Raw genomic sequence first — 24054 nt, 5'->3', positions numbered from 1 at the left:
CGAGAAAGAAGGTTGGATCTCAACTTACTTGAAGGGCGCAGACAGGCAGCTATCATCAGTGAAGCCAAATACAAGAAAAAACTGGAAAAATATTACAACCAGCGTGTGAAAGAATGCCACTTTAAGAAAAATGATTTTGTCCTTCGAAACAATGAAGCTAGCCGCGCGATACCCACGGGAAAAATGTAGCCCACTTGGGAGGGACCCTATCAAATCTCAGAAGAATTGGGAAAAGGCGCATATGCTTTAAAAGATTTGAATGGAAAGAAGATCCCGCGCGCATGGAACGCGGCACAGCTTAGAAAATGTTTCATGTAAATGTCAAGTTTGTAATCAAGGCTTTTTAAGCCATTATGAATAATGATACGCGCTATCTTCTCTTAATGTGGATTCTATTACCTTTTGCATACATGTTTCACACTTCCCTTTATTAATTTTGAGCAATATGACAACATTGTATTGACATCAAAACGAAATAAAACGAAGTAAAACATACATGCGCGAGCTTCAAGCTCAAACGCGTTAACGAGTCTTAACTCTAAAACGTCAGGGCCTTAGCCCAATTCTATTACCTTTTGCATACATGTTTCACACTTCCCTTTATTAATTTTGAGCAATATGACAACATTGTATTGACATCAAAACGAAATAAAACGAAGTAAAACATACATGCGCGAGCTTCAAGCTCAAACGCGTTAACGAGTCTTAACTCTAAAACGTCAGGGCCTTAGCCCAATAATGTGAGCCTTAGCTCAAATCACTCACAACATCCATCCTACATACTGCGCAGCATGACCATAAAAATACCTAAACACAACTAAGGCAAAACAAATGCCAAAACATAGTTGTTAAGGTCTCAGGTCGAGGTCGCGCATGCAATTGTAATGGATATCTGAGCAACACATATTGATACGTAAAGGCTAAAAAACTCATAATTCCATGTAATAAATGCGCGACAACGTCGCGCAAAAGCGGAATAATGAAAACGCCTAGGCACGTGTCAACATAATCAAGATATGGCAAAATCACTTACAATATGACAAGGATTAAGTATAATAATTTCCTTACAACCTTGTTCTTATTGCAAACGTGCAAGCATATCTTATATTCAACAAGCAAACATGCAATATAAAGAGATGAATGGGGAATGCGCAAGATGCGAAGAAGGGAAAAACATAATTTCATTCCAAAGCATTGAAATTTACAAGTTTACAAGATGATGAGATACAAACTACAAATAAAAATACAAAAAACATGAAGGGCTTCTCAAGTCTCCACGTCGACGTCAGCCTCTTCATAGTCCTCATCACCGCCCTCAGCATCTGGCGCAGCCCGCTCCTCGTCATCTCCAAACTGACCATAGTCAAGTTCTTCGTCCTGAATGGAGTCTTCTATCACGACAGTGTCAGGAGCGGATCCTTTGGCCACGCCAGAGCCGCTAGCAGGGGCAGCATTCCCCGCGCCATCATCGCTGCCACCAGCCCCTTCGCACTCGTCAAGTAATCTCTTTAGCGCGGCGAGATCGGGCTGGTCAGCAAGCGCGGATATCTGCAAATCATAAGGAAAAATATGAGTACAAAGAGACTTGGAAAATAAGTCAAGGTTATCTCATTAAGGTTAAAATACCTGCGCAAGGATGGGAATGGGAGTATTCAAATATTTCTCCCCCATCGCGGCCATGTCCGCGCAGGCAACGTCGCTCTGATAAGGGTACTCGGATGGGTTCTTCTTCAACATGCCATATTCATAGCCATCCGTAAACCCTTCAGCTCGACCCACCAAGCGCGCGGCAGCGTTGCAATCCATCACAAGGGCCTGAAACTCGTCTGAGTATTTCATCGCGTAAGCGCAACGAGTCATGCCCTGTGAGATTAGCCATTGGCGATCCTGCGCGAGGGAAGCAACAGACGTCTCGAGGGAAGGAATCTGAGAGTTTAACAACTCAACAGTTTCCTTAGTCTGTTTCAGCTCCTCTTTGTCGGACGCTGCTGCTGCCAAGGCTTCTTCCTTTTCCGCCCGCGCAGCATCAAGTGCTTCCTAGCTAGACGCTGCCGTCGCCAAGGCTTCATCTTTCTCGGCCTGCGCGGCCGCCAGCTCCCTCTTCAGGCGCGCAACCTCACTCTCCTGCGATGATTTGTCAGTAATAGACTGGACAAGAGCTTGGTCACGCGCCTCCGCGTCCAGCTCCAAGTCGCGCACTCTACGCGCGTACTTGGCCGCGTCCGCCTCGGCTGCCTGAAGCTTCTCCCGCGCAGCCTGGAGCTCATGCCCGCGCTTCACAAAGGCGGTGTTGGCACTTGCCCTGTTCTCACTGAGCTCTGCTTGGAGCTTCTCAGCTCTCTCTCGAGCATCAGAAAGATGCCAAGCAGATACTTTAGCCTCTTGCTTGGCTTCCGCAAGAGCATCACGTACCTTTACGTAATCATAGCGAAGCTCTTGGGAGGCAGCAAAGAAAGCCGACCCAGCAAACAGATGATCTTTAAGCAAATCATCGCGAGCGCGGGCCTCCTGAAACCTCCTTTCAGCTGGAGGAACAGAATAAGCCCAGAAGTCCTCACACACGCCCATGGACTGAAATGAGCTGTCCTCAGTAATGTTCCATCTCGGGCGGTAAATGTGATCGGCTTCCTGCAAACACAAAGTAATAATCTAAGTCATCAAACACTAATATGGAAGTCCGCGCAGCGGAGCAAAAACGAACTTATACCTGCGGGGACGAAGCAGAAAAGTCAGCGCCAGGCCCACGAGAAGACGGCGCCGCGAAGCCTCGTGGCGCTGCAGGGCTGGCGCGGCCGCCGTCGGAGCCTTCAGCATCAACCTCCTCATCCTCCTCTGAAACAGGCCTTTTCTCCTGCGACCTAGAATCAAAATCAGTCTCGCGAGGAGGGCTGTGCGCAGGAGGAGGTGAGGGAGGTCTCGACGTCGCCAGATCGGCGCGTAAAACGGCCTCCTGCTCCTTAGTAATCCCGATGAGGGGAGATTCATCGCTTGCAGGAGCAGGAGCAGAGCCAACGGCGCTGGCACCGGCGCCAGGAGTGCCGCCAGCAGCTTGTACGCCAGCTACGACTCCTATGAAAAAATCAACAAAAAGAAATTGTTCATGACATTATCTAAAAGAAATAAGTCAGAAAATAAAAGCGCAATACATACCTTGGCGCAACTTCGTGCGCGAGGCAAACATCGCCATGAAGTCCATTCTACCCTTTTTTGAGGGTAAAACGGGGGACTTCGAAGGAACCTCCGGCGCAGCCTCGGCATCTTGTGGCGCTTGAGGTTGATCCACCAAGGTCGCCGGCTCTACACACATTTGAGTGAGCAAAGATTCATTAGTAATTCTATCAGAATTGCGCTCATAGAACCATAAAAGATAAGCAAAGGATAAGCAAAGTATACCTGTCGAAGGCGCAACACCGCTTCCCTCTTCCGCCGCGCGAAGGGAGGAGGTAGCGCCACCATACCTCGTGTGGACAGGAGGTCTGCCCACTTTTTGAGGCAGGGAAGACAAGGGAAACTTGGAAGGAAACTCCTGGGTTTTCTCAAATCCCCTCGCCTGAGTAGGAGGATCCTGAGCAACAGGGGCAACATCTTTCTTCTGTTTCTTACTGGCCCCTGCGCCAGTTTTCCCCTTAGCTTTACGCTTTAGTTGGGGCGCCTCCTCCTCCTCCTCCTCTTCCGCGAGCTCCAGCTCGTAGTTCTCAAGCGCGTCTACAATACGTGCAAAAGAAGTGTTAGCCAAATTTGGTATTATAAAGGCAAAATGCATAAGTACAAAGGCTTACCAGGCGCATCGCTGTCAAAGACAAATCCCAGATCAACAGGGATGAACATGTCATCGAAGCGATCGGGGAAACCAACCTCACCAGCGCCCAGCGCGACGGAGCCACCCTCCATATGCTCGTCATAGGCGGCGTGGACATACTCCTTGCTGACTGCACAAAACAAGTCAAATGATATCAGAAAAACGAAGTACATTAGCGCAGAAGTAATGGAATGAGATTAACTTACACAAGCCGTCAACTTGGATAACGGGCTCAGTCGCGCTGTTAGCCCACCTCCTGCTCATACCGACCCCCACCAACGCCTCCTCACAAATTTTCTTGGCGGGGGATGGTTCGGCGGTCAACTTTTTAACCCAGGCGCCAGTTGGGTTCTTGAAGACACCCACATCCGCAGGCGCAGAAGAGATCGCGCGCATGGTCATGCGGATGGGGATCACACCAGCCCTGATGTAAAAAAACCTCTCAGACCAGTCATGAAGGCTCTTGAATGAAACAGTGGAGCACTTGACCTTCTGACTGCGAGGAATAAATGAGAACCAAGAATCTTGGATCTTGGGCTTATAAAAAAACTGAAAGCGCCGAGGGGTGGGCTCCTCGCGCTGAGATTTGCACATAAACTCAAAATGAGTCATGCGCACGAGTCCAAACGGATGGACTTGGGATATATGAATCCCATAAAAGCTAAGCACCGCACCCACAAACCTTGTCATCGGAAGACGAAGGTTGCAGTGGGTGAAAAAATGGCAGTAAAGGGATATATGACCGGTAGGCGGGTCCGCCGCCGTTTGCCCGGCCCCAGGCAACATGCAGCCAAACTCAGGGAGAAAACCCTGAGAGGCGATAAGGCTGTCAAGATCGGCCTGCCTCAGTTTGCAGGGGATCTCATCCCACTTTTTCACTGCCTTGATCCTTCCTACCTCCTCCGATGAGGCCTCAGCAGCCCTCTTCCCCTTGCCGGTCTTCTTCAACGTCGACATTACTAACGATTTAACACGGCGATGGATAGGGGAGATTGTGTTGTCTGAGCTATCAGACATACAACTGTGACAACGAACAAAGGATGCTTCTGAAGAACAGATATCTGGAAGCAGAACAAAGGTAATCGGAATACAAGGAAAGAAAGGAAAGCTTTGAATAAAACAGCAAAGAAGATGAAGAATAAAAACTCTAAGGGCTGGCTTTTATAGGCACAGGAGAGAGAAATATTGGTGCTGATCGGACTTCACGCGCACCCACTCGCAGGTGTAAGCCAACGCGAGCGCGACACGTGTCCCTGACACTGTGTGAGGGGACACGAAAAGAAACTCTACAGCTGTTGCCAGAATTCACGCGCCACCACTCGCAAGAGCCGACCAACGCGAGCGCGACACGTGTCCCTGACACTATGTGAGGGGACATGAAAGGCAACTGTAGCACCTCGAGCACACGAAAGGTCTGACACGTCTCCATCACTGACGCATGTCAGCAGCAACCAACCACGTACAGGGACGATTCGTTTTCAACCAAAAGGATAGAATTTCGCGCAACGATGAATAATAAGAAGAAAAAGACAAACCTCTACTAAAAGAGCAAACTATTAAGTCTAATATCTATCTTACCTCGCTCGCGCGAGACAAGACACACATTAGACTGGGGGGGCTTGAAGAGGTATGTACCCGCCTCAACACCGAGCGAGGCGGGTCAACCCACAAGATATAGACAAGAGGCTTGAAATCAAGACATTATGAAGGCACAAAGCCAAAACATATGCGCATGGCGCATATCACATATGCTCACGCATATCACATATGCTCATGCATCACATGCTCATGCATCACATGCTCAGGCATCATATGCCCAGGCACCACAGATGCTCAGGCATCACATATGCTCACGCATCACATATGCTCACGCATATCACATATGCGCGTGGCGCATCAGCGCGTGGCGCATATCACATGCTCGTGCATATCACATCTGCGCATGAAACATCTGCGCGTGAGAATAAAGAGAAGACCTCGCGCATCCTCAGGATTGGCGCATATCACACATGCACATAATCAACCTCGTCCTTATCCAAATCAGGATTAGGGCAACCTTGATTGTGCACGTCAGACAACCTTCCAGAAGGTATCTTTTTAAGGAATAAGAATATGCTGATGTTGACAACTGCCAATGAAAGGTGGAAAACTCAGCATAACCCATGTGCTACCACGTGATTATAACCAATGAAAAAGCACCAGGTGTCCCAAAGGACACGTGGCGCAAAGCAATTGGAGGAGGCCAGCAAGGCCCTGATTAGGTCTGAGCCCAATCATTGGAAACCCTAGCACTATAAATACCACATCAACTCCACAAGGAGAGAGGATCAAATAAAATATCATCTGATAGCATCCAATTACATCAGATATCACCCAATTACAGAGTATTCATCTATTAAGCAATACACTCCAAATTCCTTACTCTCGCATATTATTATCTTCTCCCACAAATACTTATTCTCACACCGGAGGGTTACCCCAAAGAGGACCCCTCTGTCCCTTTCTGAGGGGTAAGTTTACGGTGCTGTTCATTTTGTAGGTGGAAGAACCCAGATCCATCAGATCCCAGAGAACCATCGGTGAAATAGCATAATCACACCCGAGGAAAGTAGATCGTCTACCAGTGAGTCGATCCACGCTTCTTCAGTTATATTATAATGAATTGATTTTAAAATATAAAAACTCTTAGACTAGGTTTATCAAACAACCTCTTGTGAGGTTGTAACACTATTTGATAATTAAAAAAATTAATTAATTCAAGTTGATTCCACGACCTGGCCGAGATCACAACCCAGGCCATGACCTCAATCATCAAAATATTCTTTTCTTTCTTCTTTTTCTTTTACACAATTTCTTTTTATTACAATTTGATTTTTCTTTAATAATTTATATTATTTAACTTATTTTAAATTTTTAATAACACAGTTTTGTTTTGTTTATTTTTATGAGCATTTCGATATAAAATTTATTAAAAACGGAGCATTTTTAAAAACATGTATTTTTTTAATATTATTATATGTAAATTTTATGTTATTAATATATGTAAAAATTCAAGGTTTTTTTTACATAATTATGATATTATCTAAAATATATTAGCAAGATGTTAACAGCAAGTTTACTGATATTGTTGTTTATAATGATGTTATGTCTAAAAACCAGAAGTGGGCGCTACTAACACATCGTGACACAACACGTTCTCGTCCTGAATGTGAAATGGAGAATGAAGAAGGTGGTGGCAGTGTAAAAAGATCGAGGACTACTGAAGATTGGGACTATTCCAACCCATAAACGCCAAATACCGGTTGTTCAGCAATTCAACGTCCAATAGGTAGAGATGCGGCCAAAAAGAAAGGAAAGGGTAAGGCTTATGATGCAATTTCTGAAGGACTTCATGCGTTGAAACTTACTAAAGACTATGAGAATGAGGTTTTTAAAAGGAAACTTGACATGGATCAAGAAAAGCTACATCAAAAGGAAGAAAGCGACCTAAGGAATATACAGCTCCTACATTTTAAAAATATTCAATGACCTGTGACTAATACATGGAGTATTAGTCCTGCGACTAGTACATGGGGTATTAATATTGTTAAAACCCAACAAATATTTCATTGGATGTTTGGATTTTATTTAAATAATATAATCCAACATTATCATGTCAATCTAACTTTATCTTAAAATCTTCCATTTGTCAACTTTTCATTGGGTGAGTATATTTTATTTAGATAAGAAATAGCATAACGTTGATATACTTTCTCTTCCAACTAGAGCTTTTCATTTCCATCTCTTTAAAAATGTCGTATAGTGATATGTCGTATACATCCATGCCTTGTGTGGAACAAGGATATGATGGGAAAAATTATGATTGCATGTATAATCATCCATAATATGATCGTTGAGGATGAAAGAGACACATACCTTCACTATTATGATCCATCTGAATTTCTAAATGACAGGCCTACAAATCGGCATCGAAGAAGCTCTATTGAAGACGATGAACAACCTTTCCAATACTCTACCAAAACGAATTGCAGATCTATTAAGTTATATGACTAACAGAGCACAACTTCACAATAGAGAATCTCATAATGCTCTAAAAAACAATCTGATTGAGCATATATGACACAAATTTTCCCTTGATGAATAATTATGTAGTTTCCATCTTATGTATTTGCAGTTTTATATTTAGTGTCATGCTTGTAACTTGAATTATCTTTTTAATTAAACATGTTTAATAAACGTAATTTTATTAAAATATTTAAAATAATAATGTTTAAAAAAACAAATATTTTTTTAATTTTTATAGATTTTATTTAATAAATTAAAACATAAATAGTATATATGTATTATGTATTAAAATAATTGGGTTTAGTTGGGTTGTGAATAAAAGTGAAAAACTGGGGTTAGGTTAGGTTAGGTTGGGTTGTGTATGTGGAAGAGAAAGAAATTAGTTTTTTATTAAAAAGTTAGGCTGGGTTGGGTTGTTGATAAACATAGTCTTAGAGTAATGTACGGATTATTGATATATAATGGCAACTTATATAGTTTTATTTATTTATTTTTTTATGTATAAGGGGTTTGATTTAGTATTATTTTTATTATGTCATCTGACTCGACTTGAAATTTGCTTACCTAATAAGATAAACAACAGACTCTTACAAATTTCTGCCCCTCATTAAAAAACTTTTTGGGTCCGCCACTATCTCTGTTACAAGTGAAAACCAATATCATGAAAGTTGGGATTAACATTTTTAAACTAGGATTATTTTCTTAGAAACAATAATTCACGATAACATAACACAAATAATTTCTATGTTAGAAAGCGAGAATGTCTAAATTATCCATTCTGGTCATCCAACATTCCAGCTCACCTTACCCTCTAAACGGAGAAGAACCTTGCTGAAACTAAAGTTATGGCAACTCATGTAACAAGATAGATTCCTACGCTTACGTCACTACACATCTTCCATCCTCTGCTTCTGCAATAACCGATGAAACAAGGGTGGCTTTCGTTGACCGTTTAAAGTCAAAAGGATACATTACATTAATAATGAAGAACAAACTACTGGTGGAAGTGATGTTGTTTCTGTTACTCTTTATAAACGTATCACTATTCTCAAGGACGGTTGCTTGAGTTTTGGCCGTGACCGATTTCATTTATTCAAGTAAGAATTTGCTATTGTATTTTGTATAAACAATTCTGCAGCTATTTTATATAATTTAATATAAAACGATTACAATAAAGTGGCAGGCAAACGGGCAACAAGCTGCGCAGCAACCCCTTTTGAAATAAACAATCATTTCTTATTATTACTTTTTTTTTAATATTCATTGTTCATTTGTAGCAAAATTACCTAGTGTTAGGCTGATTAAAGATTCCGAGTTTGCTAATTGTGGCATGGTTGTAGTTAATTAGTAAGCCTGGAACACTGGGCTGTGGGCGGGTTTGGGTGACGGCCGGAATAGGTTCAAGTTAAAACAGGTTTTGGCAAAAGTGGACTCGAGTTGAATCGAGTTGTTTTATTATAAGAGTAGGTTCATCAGTTATATTTTTCTATGGCCCTTGGTGAGGAGGGTTGGTGGCGGCGACGACAACTGACTCGTGTTGTGGGCGGCGGTGTGGCACTGTCGGTGGAGGTAGTGGTGCTGGTGACCTGTAGCTGATAGGCAAAAATACATAGCGTATTATGCTTATAGTTACCTAGTAAGCCTGGAAAACTTTGCGGGCCGGGTGGTTGTGGGTGACCAATCAGAACGGGTCCAAATTAAACGGGTAAAAATGGACTCAGGTTGAACTGAGTCATTTTAGAATATAAGTATCATAATATGATCGTCTGTTATATTTCTTAATGGCTAATAGTCGGGACTAGTGATGGCGGTGGCGGTGGTGCTGGCCCATAGTGTAGTTTGAGTAGACTCGAATTGACCCGTTGTTTAGTTTAAGTTGACCCGTAGTTTAGTTTGAGTAGACTCAAATTGACCCGTTTACTTTGAGTAGACTCAAGTTGTCCCGTAGTTTTGTTTTATGCGTGAAGTTTTATGCGGGAGAAACATTGGACTGGGGGACTTATAGAGGTAGGGTACCAAAAAGACCCAAATACCCTTAAGTATTATCCATGGGTCGGAGAGGAACCCCTCATATGCCACCCGCGGAACATATGGATCACCCTCACAACATGGTAGAAGAGAAACATCCTTGCACCACACGCGAAAGCATCTTGGCACCCTCAGAAGTCATCCGCAGGACAAGACATTTGTCCACTAAAATGACCGGAAGACAATGTCAACAGGACAACTGTAAATAACTAATTACCTTCTAGAAGAGTAACCACGATTGTTACTTGGAAAATACGTGACCCGTCGACCAATGAATGAAGGACACCTGGCCAAGTTGTTATAACCGTGCACATGGCCAGGGTTTGATTCGTCCTGATCATGAAGTGACGCGTGCCCAGGTTGTTATACCCATGCACATGGGACGTATAGCTCAACCTATCACAAAGGGACACGCGTCCACACGGTTATTAAGATCTTCTAGAAAGGGACAGCTGGCTCAATCACCTTCCTACATCCTTCGGCTATAAATACCTTGTCAACCTGCATGAGGTATTCATTCACATTCACTCACGAGTGTACTTACTCTGTTTACTTTAGTACTTTCTCTCTTAAGAACTGTACTGATTCTCACGCCGGAGGGTGGTTACGGGAAGACCCCCTCTTGTCATTCCCGTGACGAGACTCACGGTGTCTGTTTTACAGGTTCCGGTCATTGGACTTTGAAAAGTTGTACTCATACTGTGTTGGTTGTTATCGTATCCTAAGTAAGTTTATGTTGAAATCCTTTTTCATAGTTTTTTACTTTTTGAAATTTAATTTCATAATTTGCTTACATTTTTTTGTAGGTGCAATTTTTTGAACTTTTCCAGGAATAAAAAGTGTCAGGAATGCAACAAAGATGGTCCTAAAAACGCTGGTAGTAACAATGTTGAAATGAAAAAAGGCGATTGGAATTGTCCTCAGTAAGTTTGTAAATAAGGTTTTTAAATTTGGTTTTATCGCTTTTCACATTTTTGTTATTCTTTAATAATAAAAAAAACATCACTTGTGGGAACTTATAGTTGAATTAACGATTGTGTATATACTAAAATTGATGATTTGATTTTGCAGATGCAATTTTATGAATTTTTGGAGAAACATTCGGTGCTTGAAATGCAAAACTGAGGGGCCGAAGAGGGTTGGAACAAATGACGTTGAAATGAAGAAAGGAGACTGGAACTGCCCACAGTAAGAAATTTATATACACACTTTGTTATATGCAAATATTTTTAACCTATGAACTTTGATATTATTTGTTTTAGGTGTCAATTTATGAATTTTGCTAGCAGCACAAAGTGTTTTCGTTGCCGGGAGCAACGCCCCAAGAAGCAGGGAGAGTGGGAGTGCCCCTCATAAGTCCCTAAGTTGTTTTTTACAACAATGTGTTTTTAATCGGTTTATATATTTTAATTGCTTGAATAGGAAGAATGTGTCAAAATCTATGCTATCAATATCGGTGCTATAGCGGTTATCGGTCCATCTGTAAAATAGCGGTTGAAATATCGGCCCAAATAGCAGTTCCGATATTTGCGGCGCTATTTACCGATATTTTGCGCTATTTGACTACCGATATAGCGGATTTATCGGCGAGTTTATCAGTTCAAAATTTTTGACCCAAATGTGTTAAACTTTTTGGCTCAAAGATTATTCCCATTACCTTTTTTTCCCAGAGCCCAATTCCATTTGATTTAACCCTAATATCAGGCTATAGAGATGATGTTGATGCTACAATTGAAGTGGACGATCTTGAACAACAATTGGAGGATTTGGTTGATGTGGACTCGGAGGATGATTTCATGGCTTTCGATTAATTGATTAATCATGTCTTAAATAAAAAATATTGTTATCTTGTGTTTTGAACTGTTAACTTTTATGATTTTGGTATTAAGACTTAAGTATTAATATTAGATATCTTTGGTGTTATATATGTATATGTGTGTGTGTATATATATATATATGTTATATATATTATATATATGCACACCGTTATCCCACCGCAATAACCGATATCTCAGATATCGGTCAATGACCGATATCCGCTATTTTTTGGCAATAACTGCATAGGTCAAACTGCTACCGGTTACTAACCGGAGCCAGCAAGTTTTGACACGACATAACATGAAGTTAAAAGGGTTAAAATGGGTCAGGTCACTCATGTTATTGAACTTGTTATATATAATCATGTTAAATGTGTCACGTAAGCCATTTATTAAACATGTTTTTGTTAGTGTTTAAGCAAATTAAACGTTTAGTTAAGTGTAACATATTCAGTCTAATAATGTATTTTTTATTTATTTTGGGAAAGGTGTGATTTCTTCAACTATGCCGGAAATGTTGTGTGTCGGAAGTGCAATGGTGAAAGGCCGAAAGATGCAGAAGCTTAATATCAAGAACAGATATGGAGGAAACCGTAAGTTTACTTGACTACAAAAAAATGTTTAGCGGCTCGAATGTAACAGGGCCAATATGTAACAGTAATGGGGTACTGTCATAACATTACATTTAATGGTAATGTTATAACTATAACAACAATTTTTGTGAAGAGTGTATAATTGTAAAAGATTAACTGGTTTTTTTCTCTTATTAATTGATTAATTAATTATCCTACTGTCTCCACTATATCACTCATTGCAAGTTTTATACACTTGTGTATATCATATAGTTATAATGAATCTTTGCATGCGTGTGGATGTTTATAATATACTAAACATAAATATATGATTTGTTAGAATTTTAGATAAATACATATATGGATTAAATTTTATTGGTTCTTGTAGTTCTCATTATATTTTTACTTATGTAAATAACCCTCCTATATATGTCGTTAGCATCCCTAGCTACCACCTGCACCGCCACTGTTGCCACTCTCGTAGCCACCTACACCACCCATGATGCCGCTACAAGTAGGATCGTCTCCACCCATTTCCACCGTCCGCTATAAAAATTATTGTGGGTGCACCCATATTAATACATATTATTTTCCAAAACGACAGCTCAGATCTTGAACCGAACCAAATTAATGGTTTTCTAAAACAACTCGTTTTGACCAGTTACTTAGCATGAGCTGACCGTTTTACCAGCTTACTAAAAATAATATATGAATGTGATTCAATATAGTCTAGACTCAAGATATATATCGTTGGGAATAATAAATTAATAATTTATGGAGAAAACGAAAGGTAGCTAGCCCAAGATAGACGGAAGCAATATTGTGGATACAGTTTATGCCTTGATATATCATATCCCATTCTACATTCCACGACGACTTGTGAAGTCTCCCATGGGCCATAAGGTCCCCTATATCTACATAATTATGCCTTAATCATCCATCCACATTCCACGACTTGTGAAGTCTTCCATGGGCCATAAGGTCCCCTCCGTCTACACAATTATTAATTCATGCAGTTTGTTCATCATACCAACTCATATTACGACTCATTTTTTCTAATAAGTTGACGTTCAATGATGGGAAATCAGTGGGTTTCGGGACTTCATCTAGTTTTCTTAAGCATGTTTCTGGTTGCAACCGAATATACGTGTCTCGGTGCTGATCAAAATTCAACAAGAAGCTGCCATGAGCAAGAGAGACAGGCGCTACTCGAGTTCAAACATAGCATTAAAGATGAGTGCGGGGTGCTCTCGTCATGGGTCGGGACTAATTGTTGCTCGTGGGAAGGTGTCCGTTGTGATGGCGCCACTGGGAATGTTGTTGGGCTCCATCTAAGGCGAAATCAAGGGGATGTTATGGACGACTACTACGACTACTACTACACAGAAAAATGCTACTTAGAAGGTGATAAGGTGAACACATATTTATCCGAGTTGAGGCATCTGCAACATCTGGATTTGAGTGGGAATGATTTTCAAGGAAGTGAGATTCCAGAATTCATTGGATCCTTCAAGCAGTTAAGGTGCTGTTTGTTTTTTCAGAGGTAAAACATCTGCAGTTTGCGGACCATATCTGCAGGCATCTGCAACAGAAGAGGTGGACCAAATATCTGCAGTCTGTAAGAAGAAGACTGTTTGTTTTGTAATGTCTACCTAAAATAAACTAAAATTTATTATAATTAATGGATGGCAATGAGCAAATCATGGAGACTTTTTCAAAAAGTATTACTCCTTGATCTACTTGCTCCTATATCATCATCATTAACAATACATGAGATCTACTTGCTCCTATATCATCATCATTAACAATACAATGAAAACTTTTTCACAGATTAATCACCAAAACAATGGAAATAAATCAATAATAAAGCCAGATTTCATCAGGTCTTCCAATAATACCCTTAATCAACAGTCCCATCTTCTTCAATTCAACAAACCAACAACTGGTACCGTCAATCAGCTAACCGAATTCACCTATCTTAATAGAATCTGTTACGATCACATCTAACATAATGAGAGGGAGAGAGAGAGAGAGCGGTGGTGGAGGAATGGAGGCGCCAGCGGTGGAGGAGTGGAGGCGGCAGCGGTGGAAGAGTGGAGGCGGAGGCGGAAGTTAGGGTTGGAGATGGAGAGAGAAGGAGCGGTGGTGGCGTGATGACGGTTGGGACAGCGGCGGTGGCGTGACCGGCGCGGTGGCGGTGGTTCGGGAGGTGCGGTGGCAGTGGTTATGGAGGAAGAGAGGTTGATGGTTGGAGGGGGAAGAAGAGACTAGGGTTAGAGGTTTAAGTGTCTGATGTAAAAGAAAGAAGGATAGAAGAGGTTAGAAGTTAATGGTCCATCACTTCTAGGAAAAGAGGACGCGCAGATGTTTTTTAACGAAAGGTCTTCCGAAAAACAAACGCACTGCAGAGCTCAATGTCTGCGCGCCCTCTTCTCAGTGCAGACAAAAGATGTGGAAAAGTGCTTTTGAAGAAAAACAAACAACACCTAAGTTACCTCAATCTTTCTGATGCAGGCTTTAGTGGTATTATTCCCCATCACATCGGAAATTTTCCAATTTGAAGGTTCTTGATCTTGGTTCACAATATTACTTTCTACAAGGGCTCATTGCGAATGATGTGGCATGGGTTTCTAGCCTCTCCTTACTCGATCATCTTGACTTGAGTGAGGTGGATCTTTCTAAAGCAAAAAATATTGATATGGTATTTCACATAATTCCTTCATTAACATTTTTAAGTTTGAGTGGGTGTGGACTTTCTAACGTTGATCTTGGTCCACATCTTAATTCAAGTGGCATACTTCCCAACATCCAACATCTTGATCTTGGTTTCAACAATTTTGAAGGTCAACTCCCACACTTTTTTCAAAACATGACATTCTTAACATTCCTTGATCTTTCATACTATAATCTTAGTGTGGCATGGAACTCTCTACAGCTGTTAAACACACTCCCTTCCTTATTGGAATTTCATATGTTAGATTGTGGCCTTCACAATACCCACTTATCTTAATTTCAGTGCTCTACCTAACATGCAGTATCTTGATTTTAGTTGGAATTCAATTGGAGGTAAATTTCCACCTGAATTAATGAACATCACCTCACTGAGAGTCCTTTTGCTTTCATATAACAGACTGAACTCGTCAATTCCTGTCATGCCTAACCTTCTAAAGCTCCATGTTTATGACAATAACTTTGAGAGCATTGAGGTTATTGGGATTTGGAGACAGTGTCATCTCAAGGAGTTAAGCTTATCAGTTGATTATTTTGGAAAAGAAATGATAAGTCCATCATCAAACACGTCTGAATGTTCCCAATATGCTTTAGAGATGTTGTATTCAATGTTCGATAATTTTAACGGCTCGATTCCAGAATATCTTGAAAGACTAACCAATTTAAGAGATTTGCGGCTCGGGGGATACAATTTCAATGGTTCAATTCCAGAATCTCTTGGAAGACTAACCAATTTAAGAGTCTTGGCGCTCTCAGGAAACGATTTGACAGTTTCAGTTCTAGAATCTCTTCGAAGGCTAACCAATTTAAGAGTCTTGCAGCTCGAAGGAATCAGTTTGACAGATTCAGTTCCAGAATCTCTTGGGAGACTAACCAATTTAAGAAGCTTGCAGGGAAACAGCTTGACTGGTTCAATTCCAGAATCTCTTGGGAGACTAACCAATTTAAGAGACTTGCAGATCTGGGGAAACAGCTTGACTGGTTCAATTCCAGAATCTCTTGGAAGTCTAACCAATTTAAGAGCCTTAGAACTCACGTCTAACTCTTTAACCGGTTCAATCCCTAAAGCTTTGGGGAGATTAAGATCATTAGAATATTTAGACCTGTCTTATAACCCTTTAATTGGTTCTATCCCAGAATCATTTGGAAGATTAACAAGTTTAGCCTATTTGTATCTACAATCGAACCGGTTAACAGGTGCAATCCCAACCTCTCTAGGAAGACTAGATTCATTAAAAGATTTTTTCGTGAGTTCAAACTTGTTAACAGGTCCATTACCAGAATCTCTAGGAACTCTAGATTCATTAGAATACTTGGATCTGTCTGCAAACTTGCTAACAAGTCTCCCAGTTTCAATTGGGCAACTCAATAAACTCGTTTATTTAGATCTGTCAGATTTGCCCTGCTGGCGGTGCACGCATATAATGTATATATGTGTGAACTCTCGGGTGGGCAAAAGTAAAATTGCACTAATTTTGACGTTATTTTACTAATCTCGTGAAAATAACGTTAAAAGTGGGGGAAGGTTATTCAGGCATCATGTGGTGGCGTTGATAGCCGAAAGACAAGGGCACATGCACCAATCAGCCGGTGTCCCGATGATTGAGTGCTATGTGCCTTATGTCCAAGGCTTGATGCAAAACTACTATCGAGCCGGGGGTCTCATCGGAAGCAGCCTCTCTATCCCTATGGGGTAGAGGTAAGGTTGTCTACATCTTACCCTCCTCAGACCCTACCATAGCATTGCTATTGGTGGGATATACTGAGTACGATGATGATGATGATGATTTAGATCTGTCAGATAATTCTTTAGAAGGAGTGGTTTCTGAAGCCCATTTTGCTAATCTCTTGATGTTGGATTACTTAAATGCATCTTCTAATTATAAGTTGATCTTCAATTTCTCACTTGAGTGGGTGCCTCCATTCCAATTAAGAACTGTTAACCTTAAATCTTGCAACATTACAAACGGATTTCCATGGTGGTTTCAAACTCAGAAGAAGCTTGAGCGGTTGGTGTTGTCTAATGCAAGCATACATGGAGTTCTACCAACAGGGTTGTGGAAGATGCCCATGCTTGATGAATTAAATCTCTCTCATAACAACCTCAGTGGATCTTTGACAAACCTTCGTTTTAGCGAATATACGGGGTATTTGCTTCTACATGACAACTTTTTCAATGGGTCACTTCCAAGGTCACTGTGCCAAAGTACACGCTTGCGACATCTCGATGTTTCCAGTAATCGGTTATATGGAAATATTCCTTACTGTGTAGAGAATCTACAAAACTTGGCGATGCTTATACTTAGTTCAAACGGGTTGTCTGGAGTTCTTCCAAGTTCTTTAGGAAACATTGTATCATTAGAATGGCTAAAACTGAATGATAATAACTTCAGTGGCGAACTTCCACCCGGTTTGGGCAATTTGAGATCCTTGATAGTTTTGGATTTGGGTGATAATGAATTCTCTGGAAACATACCGTTATGGATTGGAGAAAATCTTACACATTTGAAGATTCTCAGGTTGCATAAAAACCGTTTCACAGGAGGTATTCCTCAATCGTTATGCAAATTCCCACATCTTCATATTTTAGACATTGCACACAACAGCGTGAGAGGATCCATCCCTCACTGTTTTGGAAACTTGAGTGGGATGATCGACGATGGACAACAAGATTTTCAAGAGGGAATGTACAGTGATGATGGGATTATGGGTCAGTATATCAATGTGATGCAGGTCATGAAAGGAACAAATCTTGAATATACAAAGACGATGCGGCTAGTTGTTAACATGGACCTTTCAAGTAATAAACTAACAGGAGAAATACCTCTTGGGATAACTGCACTTGTTTTGTTGATGGGTCTCAATTTGTCTCACAATCATCTGAGTGGGAGTATTCCAGATAGCATTGGAAACATGAAGGCTTTATATTCTCTCGATTTCTCAGACAACCAATTAACTGGGACGATCCCTCCAAGCATGGCAGCTTTGAACTTTTTAAGCTATATGAATTTGTCACACAACAACTTGTCGGGAAGAATTCCAACCGGAAATCAATTGCAAACACTTAACGACCCATCAATATATGCCAGTAACAGGGATCTATGTGGTACCCCTCTGCCAAATAATTGCTCCAATCACGAAAAACCACCAACCATAACAAGCAATAAAAAGCCAAATAATGTATGGTTTTATTTGGACATAACGTGTGGATTTGCAACAGGTTTTTGGGGCGTTATTGGAGTCTTGTCAGTCATGAAGCAGTGGAGGCAGAAGCTTTTTATGATTGCAGAGGTGGCAATGGATAAGATATTCGTGATGGTTGCAGTGAGAGTTTCCAAGATTAAAAGAGGCAGAGAAGCCAACTAAATTCTTATAAATTATAATATTGTATGAAAATATTATTTTGCTTTTGAATACTTCTGTTGTACTGTAAATTTGTAACAATGGTTGTGTATTATATAAATAGAAATATTGCAATACATGAGATGGAATACATGCAGGTGACAAAAGAAGTTACCGAAGATCAGAACTGCCTACCATAAAAATCATGTGACAGAAACAGGCTTGCTATTTGTTTGAATACCATACGGTACATAGTTTCGGTCTCAACCATTATTAATTTGAATTCGATTTTGAGTTGAATTTTGAAAATAAATAAACGAGCAATAACAGCAATGATGGTGGCCGAAAAGCAATCTCATAGGAGGTATGTAACAACGGTTGTTCAAAGAACCAATCTCTGATTGTTTATTCTTCTTTAATCTCTCGTGACTCCTGCAAAATCGATACATAATGCAAAAGTATAACCCATGCCAGCAGGCAGCCTCTCTTAGTCATTTCATCAAACACCTTGTGTGCGTTTTGAAACTTCAAATTCAAAACAGCGAAATTAAAGATTGACATCTAGTATATAAAAACTTTTCTTTTTATAGTTCCGGTACCGTATCGACTTAACCGAACCCGACAAAATTCGTGTCGACTCTCCGCACAAATTTTACCGACGTTTACAAGTTTTTTTGTTTTGTTTTTGTTCCGGCATTGTAACCGAAACCGACCAAATATTTGTGTCGCTCTCGCAACACTCGAGTTTTTCCGATCAAATAAATGTCATTTTAGATATGTTATTTCTTTGTATTTGTTTTTTGAATATGTAAATTTTTTTAGCAGAAGTTATACGAGGTCGCTACTGTTTTTATTTTTTATACAAGTGTCGATAGAACGTTTACTAAGTTACTTTTTGTGTTAATTTTTATTTTCAAATTATTGCCAATACCATATTGTTTTTTTTAATAGAGGTCTTTATACACCCCTGTTTTCACTTATCATTTAGAATCTTTTGTAAATTAGTATATGTTTTCTAAAACATTAATTATATGTCAAAAACCTTACGGGTTTTTGAGGAACGTTTAAATAAAACAAAAAGAAAATAAAGAAACACCACACTGCCACAGTCACTAGAAGAAATAAACCACAACTTTCATAAAACTTTGTTCACTTCAAAAGCATATGGAGATTTGTAGCTCAAATCACTTTATGAACTTGTTAAGAAACAAATTGTTTTCTCGTAAAAAGCAGGGGTATGTAGTTTATCATAAAATCCTTTGTGTGCTTGCTAATATTACTTAAACTACTATCATTTTATGACGACTACAGTGTAATATATAATATATTGTATATGTATTGAATTTAATAGAATTAGAAACTATATCAACATAAATGTATAGATGATTCTGTAGTTAACAATATAATCATTACCAAAAGTATTATGTAATTATTTATACCAATAGTATGGAATGAAAGAGGGACGAGCACTGTGATCTCTTACAATATTTATTATCAAAAAGTTTAATACAAACTAACAATTTTGAAAAAAAGGATTCAGTTCGATCCATTTTGGATAAGCCATACTATCGGATCACAACTCAGCGCTCTGATAACTAGCTCAAGACAAATAAATCATACAAAGTAAAATATATAGTCGTATACATCACTAGATGTTTCGATTATTTTCATGTTGCATTTTCTTGCCAAATTACGTGGGATTAGCAACAAATTTCATTTTCTATACAACCAGATTGTATTATATTAGTAGCTAGAATACAAAATTTGATTAGTTAGCAATTAGTATATATGCTTACGTTTGTACATACGTATCTCTACATGATCATTCAAGAAAAATACATATACTTGTTTAACAAATAATATGTGAATAACTACTAATAATAAAAGATATAATACTTTTATAAATACTTATTTAGCGACAAGTAACAAAAACATGTTAAGTAACAAAAACATCCAAATTCTAAGAAATTCTATAAAGAGGGGTAATTTTGAAATTAGTAACACCAGTTAGAGGTGCACAAATCGGTTTTTTTGAAAAAACCGGTTCGGTTTTTAACCGGACCGGTTTTTTTTATCCAGAAAAAAACCGGTTCGGTTAATAACCGGACCGGTTATTAACCGGTTATTATTGCTGAAAACTCAAACCGGCCAAACCGGTTTGGACCGGTTTAGAAACCGGTTAGAACCGGTTATTAAACCGGTTTTTTTATAACCGGTTTTTAAAAACCGGTCTAACCGGTTAACCGGTTTTTTTTTTTTTTTTTTTTTTTTTGCTTTAGGGTTTAGGGTTTCGTTGTTAGCATTCTTTGCTTGGAAGATTAAAAACACATAACTTTCATTTATAGCTTTTACATTAAAAATACAAACATTAAATCGTTATCGCATATTCGTAACTCAAAAATACAAACATTAAAGAATGCTTAGACACGATTACATTAACAAGTTGATGTTTGTTACTCATTTTCTTCGCTACCCGATCCCGAGCTATTCCTTAGGTAATCGTCGTACGCGGCTTCTTCATCGGTCATTGGTTGAGTGTGTCCTTGATTGACCTCGTCTTCATACAAGGCCGCCTCATAGTCCATTTCCCCCTCGAGTGAGCGTTGATGTTGTGCCCTGTCTAAAGAGTCCAAGTAATCCTTGTAGCAAATCGACATCTCTACAGCTGGTGGAGTGAGTCGAGTCCTCCTAATCGATATAACCCTGCCAGAAACAGAAAAAGCAGACTCCGAAGCTACCGTGGAAGCTTGGACCGTTAGTAAATCTTTGGCCATGGCGGCGAGGATCGGAAACTCATCCTCCTTACCTCTCCACCAAGCCAGCAAATCAAGACTTCTAAATTCATCCGGAGTCATGTGTTTCACAAAGTTGGTACCACCATACCTTCCAAGTTCACTGCTTGGGGTGTTTACCCTTTGACGTTTACCGGCGTCTTCCCAAATCATGTAGTACATCCCCATTTCAAGGTCGGTTTGGGATTGGGATTGGGCAACAGCTCTTAACGAGTCATGAATTTGGGAAGACGACCCGTATCTTGTAAGGTAAACATCATACATGTTTGCCAAGGTGGTGTTGAAATCATTCTTTAAAGTTTGGCTATAATAGGGGTTTTGATCGTCGTTTAACCCTAGCTCATCACAAATTTTTTCTATTAAAGCTTCAACACCACCAACATTGATGCAAGGGTTTAACGCAGCAGCACAGGTCAAAACAGCGGGTAGTTCTTGAAAATATTTTTTAAATTTTTCTTTCATTTTTACACCCATATCAAAATAAGGTGCACCCCTACAATGAAGGTCACTCAACTTTGTGCACATGACAGCAATTTTTGGTAAAGCAATGGGGCTTGTTGGATAGTAAACCCCGGATAAACTACTTGTGCAAGATTTAAAAATTTGAAGAACCTCCGTAACGATCTCAATCAATAACCAGTTTCTAGGATCGTACGGTGCACATTTACCCCTATTTGACAAAATTTGATGAAACGCAATTAACGATTGTTTTTGTTGGATGGCTTTCTCAAACATTTCACAAGTCGAGTTCCATCTTGTTGGACAATCCCAATTAGGCCCCAACCATTGACAGTTAGCTTCTTCACAAAATTTTTTGTATCTTGAAAATGTTGAATTGTTGCTAAAAACATCTCGTAACATTCTTTTAAAATTGTTTCTTTGCGTTTCGATCACGTTTAACCCATCTTGCACGGCCAAGTTGATAATATGTGCAATGCATCGGCTATGAAAAAACGCTCCATCACAGATAGGTTTATACTTTAATTTTAAATGGCCAACCGCGGCCGTATTGTTGGACGCGTTATCAAACGATATTGAAAAGATTTTATCTTCAATCTTGTATTGTCGAATGACTTTATCCAAGAGTTTAAAAATATTTCTACCCGTGTGCGGGTAATCAAACAATTGAAACGCAACGGTTCGTTTCATCATTTGCCACGACCGGGGGTCAACCCAATGAGCCGTCACACAAATGTATGAGTCGGGCGAACCATTAGGTACCGACCACACATCCGTGGTTAAGTTCACACCAGTTTGTAAGTTTGAAAAGTATGAAATTAGTTCGGATTTAGCGTTTTTCCATGCTTTAAGCATATCTCTTCTAAGGGTCGAACGACTTACGTGTTGGTAGCGTGGTTGAACATACGTTTGCATCATCTGCGTGAATTGAGGGTTGTCGAAGTGGTTGAAAGGAAGTGATTGTTGAATCACAAAGTTGCCAAACTGTTGACGTACCGCTTCAAGGTCGTACGTAAACACCGTTCCTTGATTCGTCATCTCCGGCTGCGAACTACTTCCGGATTCGTCCTTCAAGACCTTGCAAGAGGGCTTTTCTACATGAGCTCTTAAACTGGAGTTTGCTTCTTTGTTATAAAACTTCAAACAATGTTTGCATCTAGCTTTTTGGGTTCCGTTAGACATTTCGCATAGGTCGAAATGTTGCCAAATATCTTTGTTTCGTTTCGTGGGGATGACCCGAACGACGGTTTCTCCCGTGTTCGAGGCACCCATGTTGACCGATGAAGCAGCACTTTGGGAGGCCATGATAATCGACTACGAATTAAGAGTGGTATACTCGAGTATGAAATAAACGACTACGAAAGAAGAGCGTTTGGAGTTGTATAATCGCGTATGAAATAAACGTTTAGAGCTTTTGGAGTTGTATAATCAAGTGTGATCTAACCAATACCCAACCTAAACTATATATAGATGTTTGTGGGGGTAAAATGGTAAAAAAACCAAAAAAAAAACGGCTAAAAAACGGTCAAAAACACAAAAAAACGGCTATAAGGCCGTTTGGTAACGTTCGAAAACCGGTTAAACCGGTTAACCGATTATTAAAAAACCGGTTAACCGGTTTTTTTTATAACGGTAATAACCGGTTATTTTAAAAACCGGTTAACCGGTTTTTTAATAACCGGTTATTAAAAAAAACCGGTTTTTTTTATAACCGGTTATAAAACCGGTTTTGGGTCCAAAACTTATAACCGATACGTAAACCGGTTACGTAAACCGGTCAAACCGGTTTTTAAAAAAACCGGTTTTTAAAAAACCGGTTTTCGGTTAAACCGGCCAAACCGGTTCCGTAACCGGTTTTTTTGACCACCTCTAACACCAGTACCTTTATATGAAAGGCCCATCAGAAAGACCAGTCAGCCCAGTAATCATCCTGCAGCCTAGAATAGGCATGTTCAAAACGGTTTGGGACTAGGAACCGGAACCGGTTCCTAACCGGTTCCTATATTCAAAACCCCCTTTTAAACCGGTTCCAGGCTCGAACCGGTTCTCCCACCCTCGGACCCCTAACCTATCTAACCGGTTCTTACCGGTTCCTAACCCGGTTCCTGTACCGTAACCGGTTCCAACCGGTTACAGTGTAAAAATTTTTATTTTTTTTTTCGTTTTTCGTTTACGATTTGGATTCTAAACTACGATTCGTATTTGTATAACATGAAAAATAAAAAAAACAATTAACATAAAAATAAACAATTAACTGATGAAGAAAAGACAACTACTGAAGATGTTTGCCACTGAAGACAACTACTGAAGGTTGCCACTGAAGACAACTACTGAAGGTTGCCACTGATGACAACTACTGAAGGTTGCCACTGATGAGGACTACTCATCAGTGGGAACATTCATCAGTTGCAGAGTTTGTTGTCACTGATGCAAAATATGAATCAGTGACA

At 40.0% G+C, this 24054-nt stretch overlaps 1 protein-coding gene and 1 pseudogene across 2 annotated transcripts in view; both read left to right on the top strand.

Annotated features, from left to right (window-relative positions):
* Positions 1-11095, top strand: part of LOC143562828 (zinc finger protein VAR3, chloroplastic-like) — a 145707-nt gene extending 134612 nt beyond the window's left edge. The window contains exons 4-5 of the mRNA XM_077050524.1: positions 10699-10815; positions 10964-11095. Of these exons, the coding sequence (XP_076906639.1) occupies positions 10699-10815; positions 10964-11084 (238 nt within the window). The 3' untranslated portion in view covers positions 11085-11095. The remainder of the gene's footprint in view (positions 1-10698; positions 10816-10963) is intronic.
* A 2142-nt stretch (positions 11096-13237) lies between these two features.
* LOC143562821 (receptor-like protein EIX2) lies at positions 13238-18511 on the top strand (annotated as a pseudogene). Its single transcript, XR_013140558.1, has 3 exons — positions 13238-13803; positions 14773-16389; positions 16796-18511. The product of XR_013140558.1 is annotated as a receptor-like protein EIX2 (transcript).
* Positions 18512-24054: the final 5543 nt, after the last annotated feature.

The sequence above is a fragment of the Bidens hawaiensis genome, unplaced genomic scaffold (genome assembly GCF_021521415.1).
Source record: "Bidens hawaiensis isolate Kalapana, Puna unplaced genomic scaffold, B.hawaiensis_p1.1 tig00021177_1, whole genome shotgun sequence".
Lineage (NCBI taxonomy): Eukaryota > Viridiplantae > Streptophyta > Magnoliopsida > Asterales > Asteraceae > Bidens > Bidens hawaiensis.
Note: the sequence above shows the minus strand (reverse complement) of the source record. Positions and strands in the feature narration are given on the sequence as shown.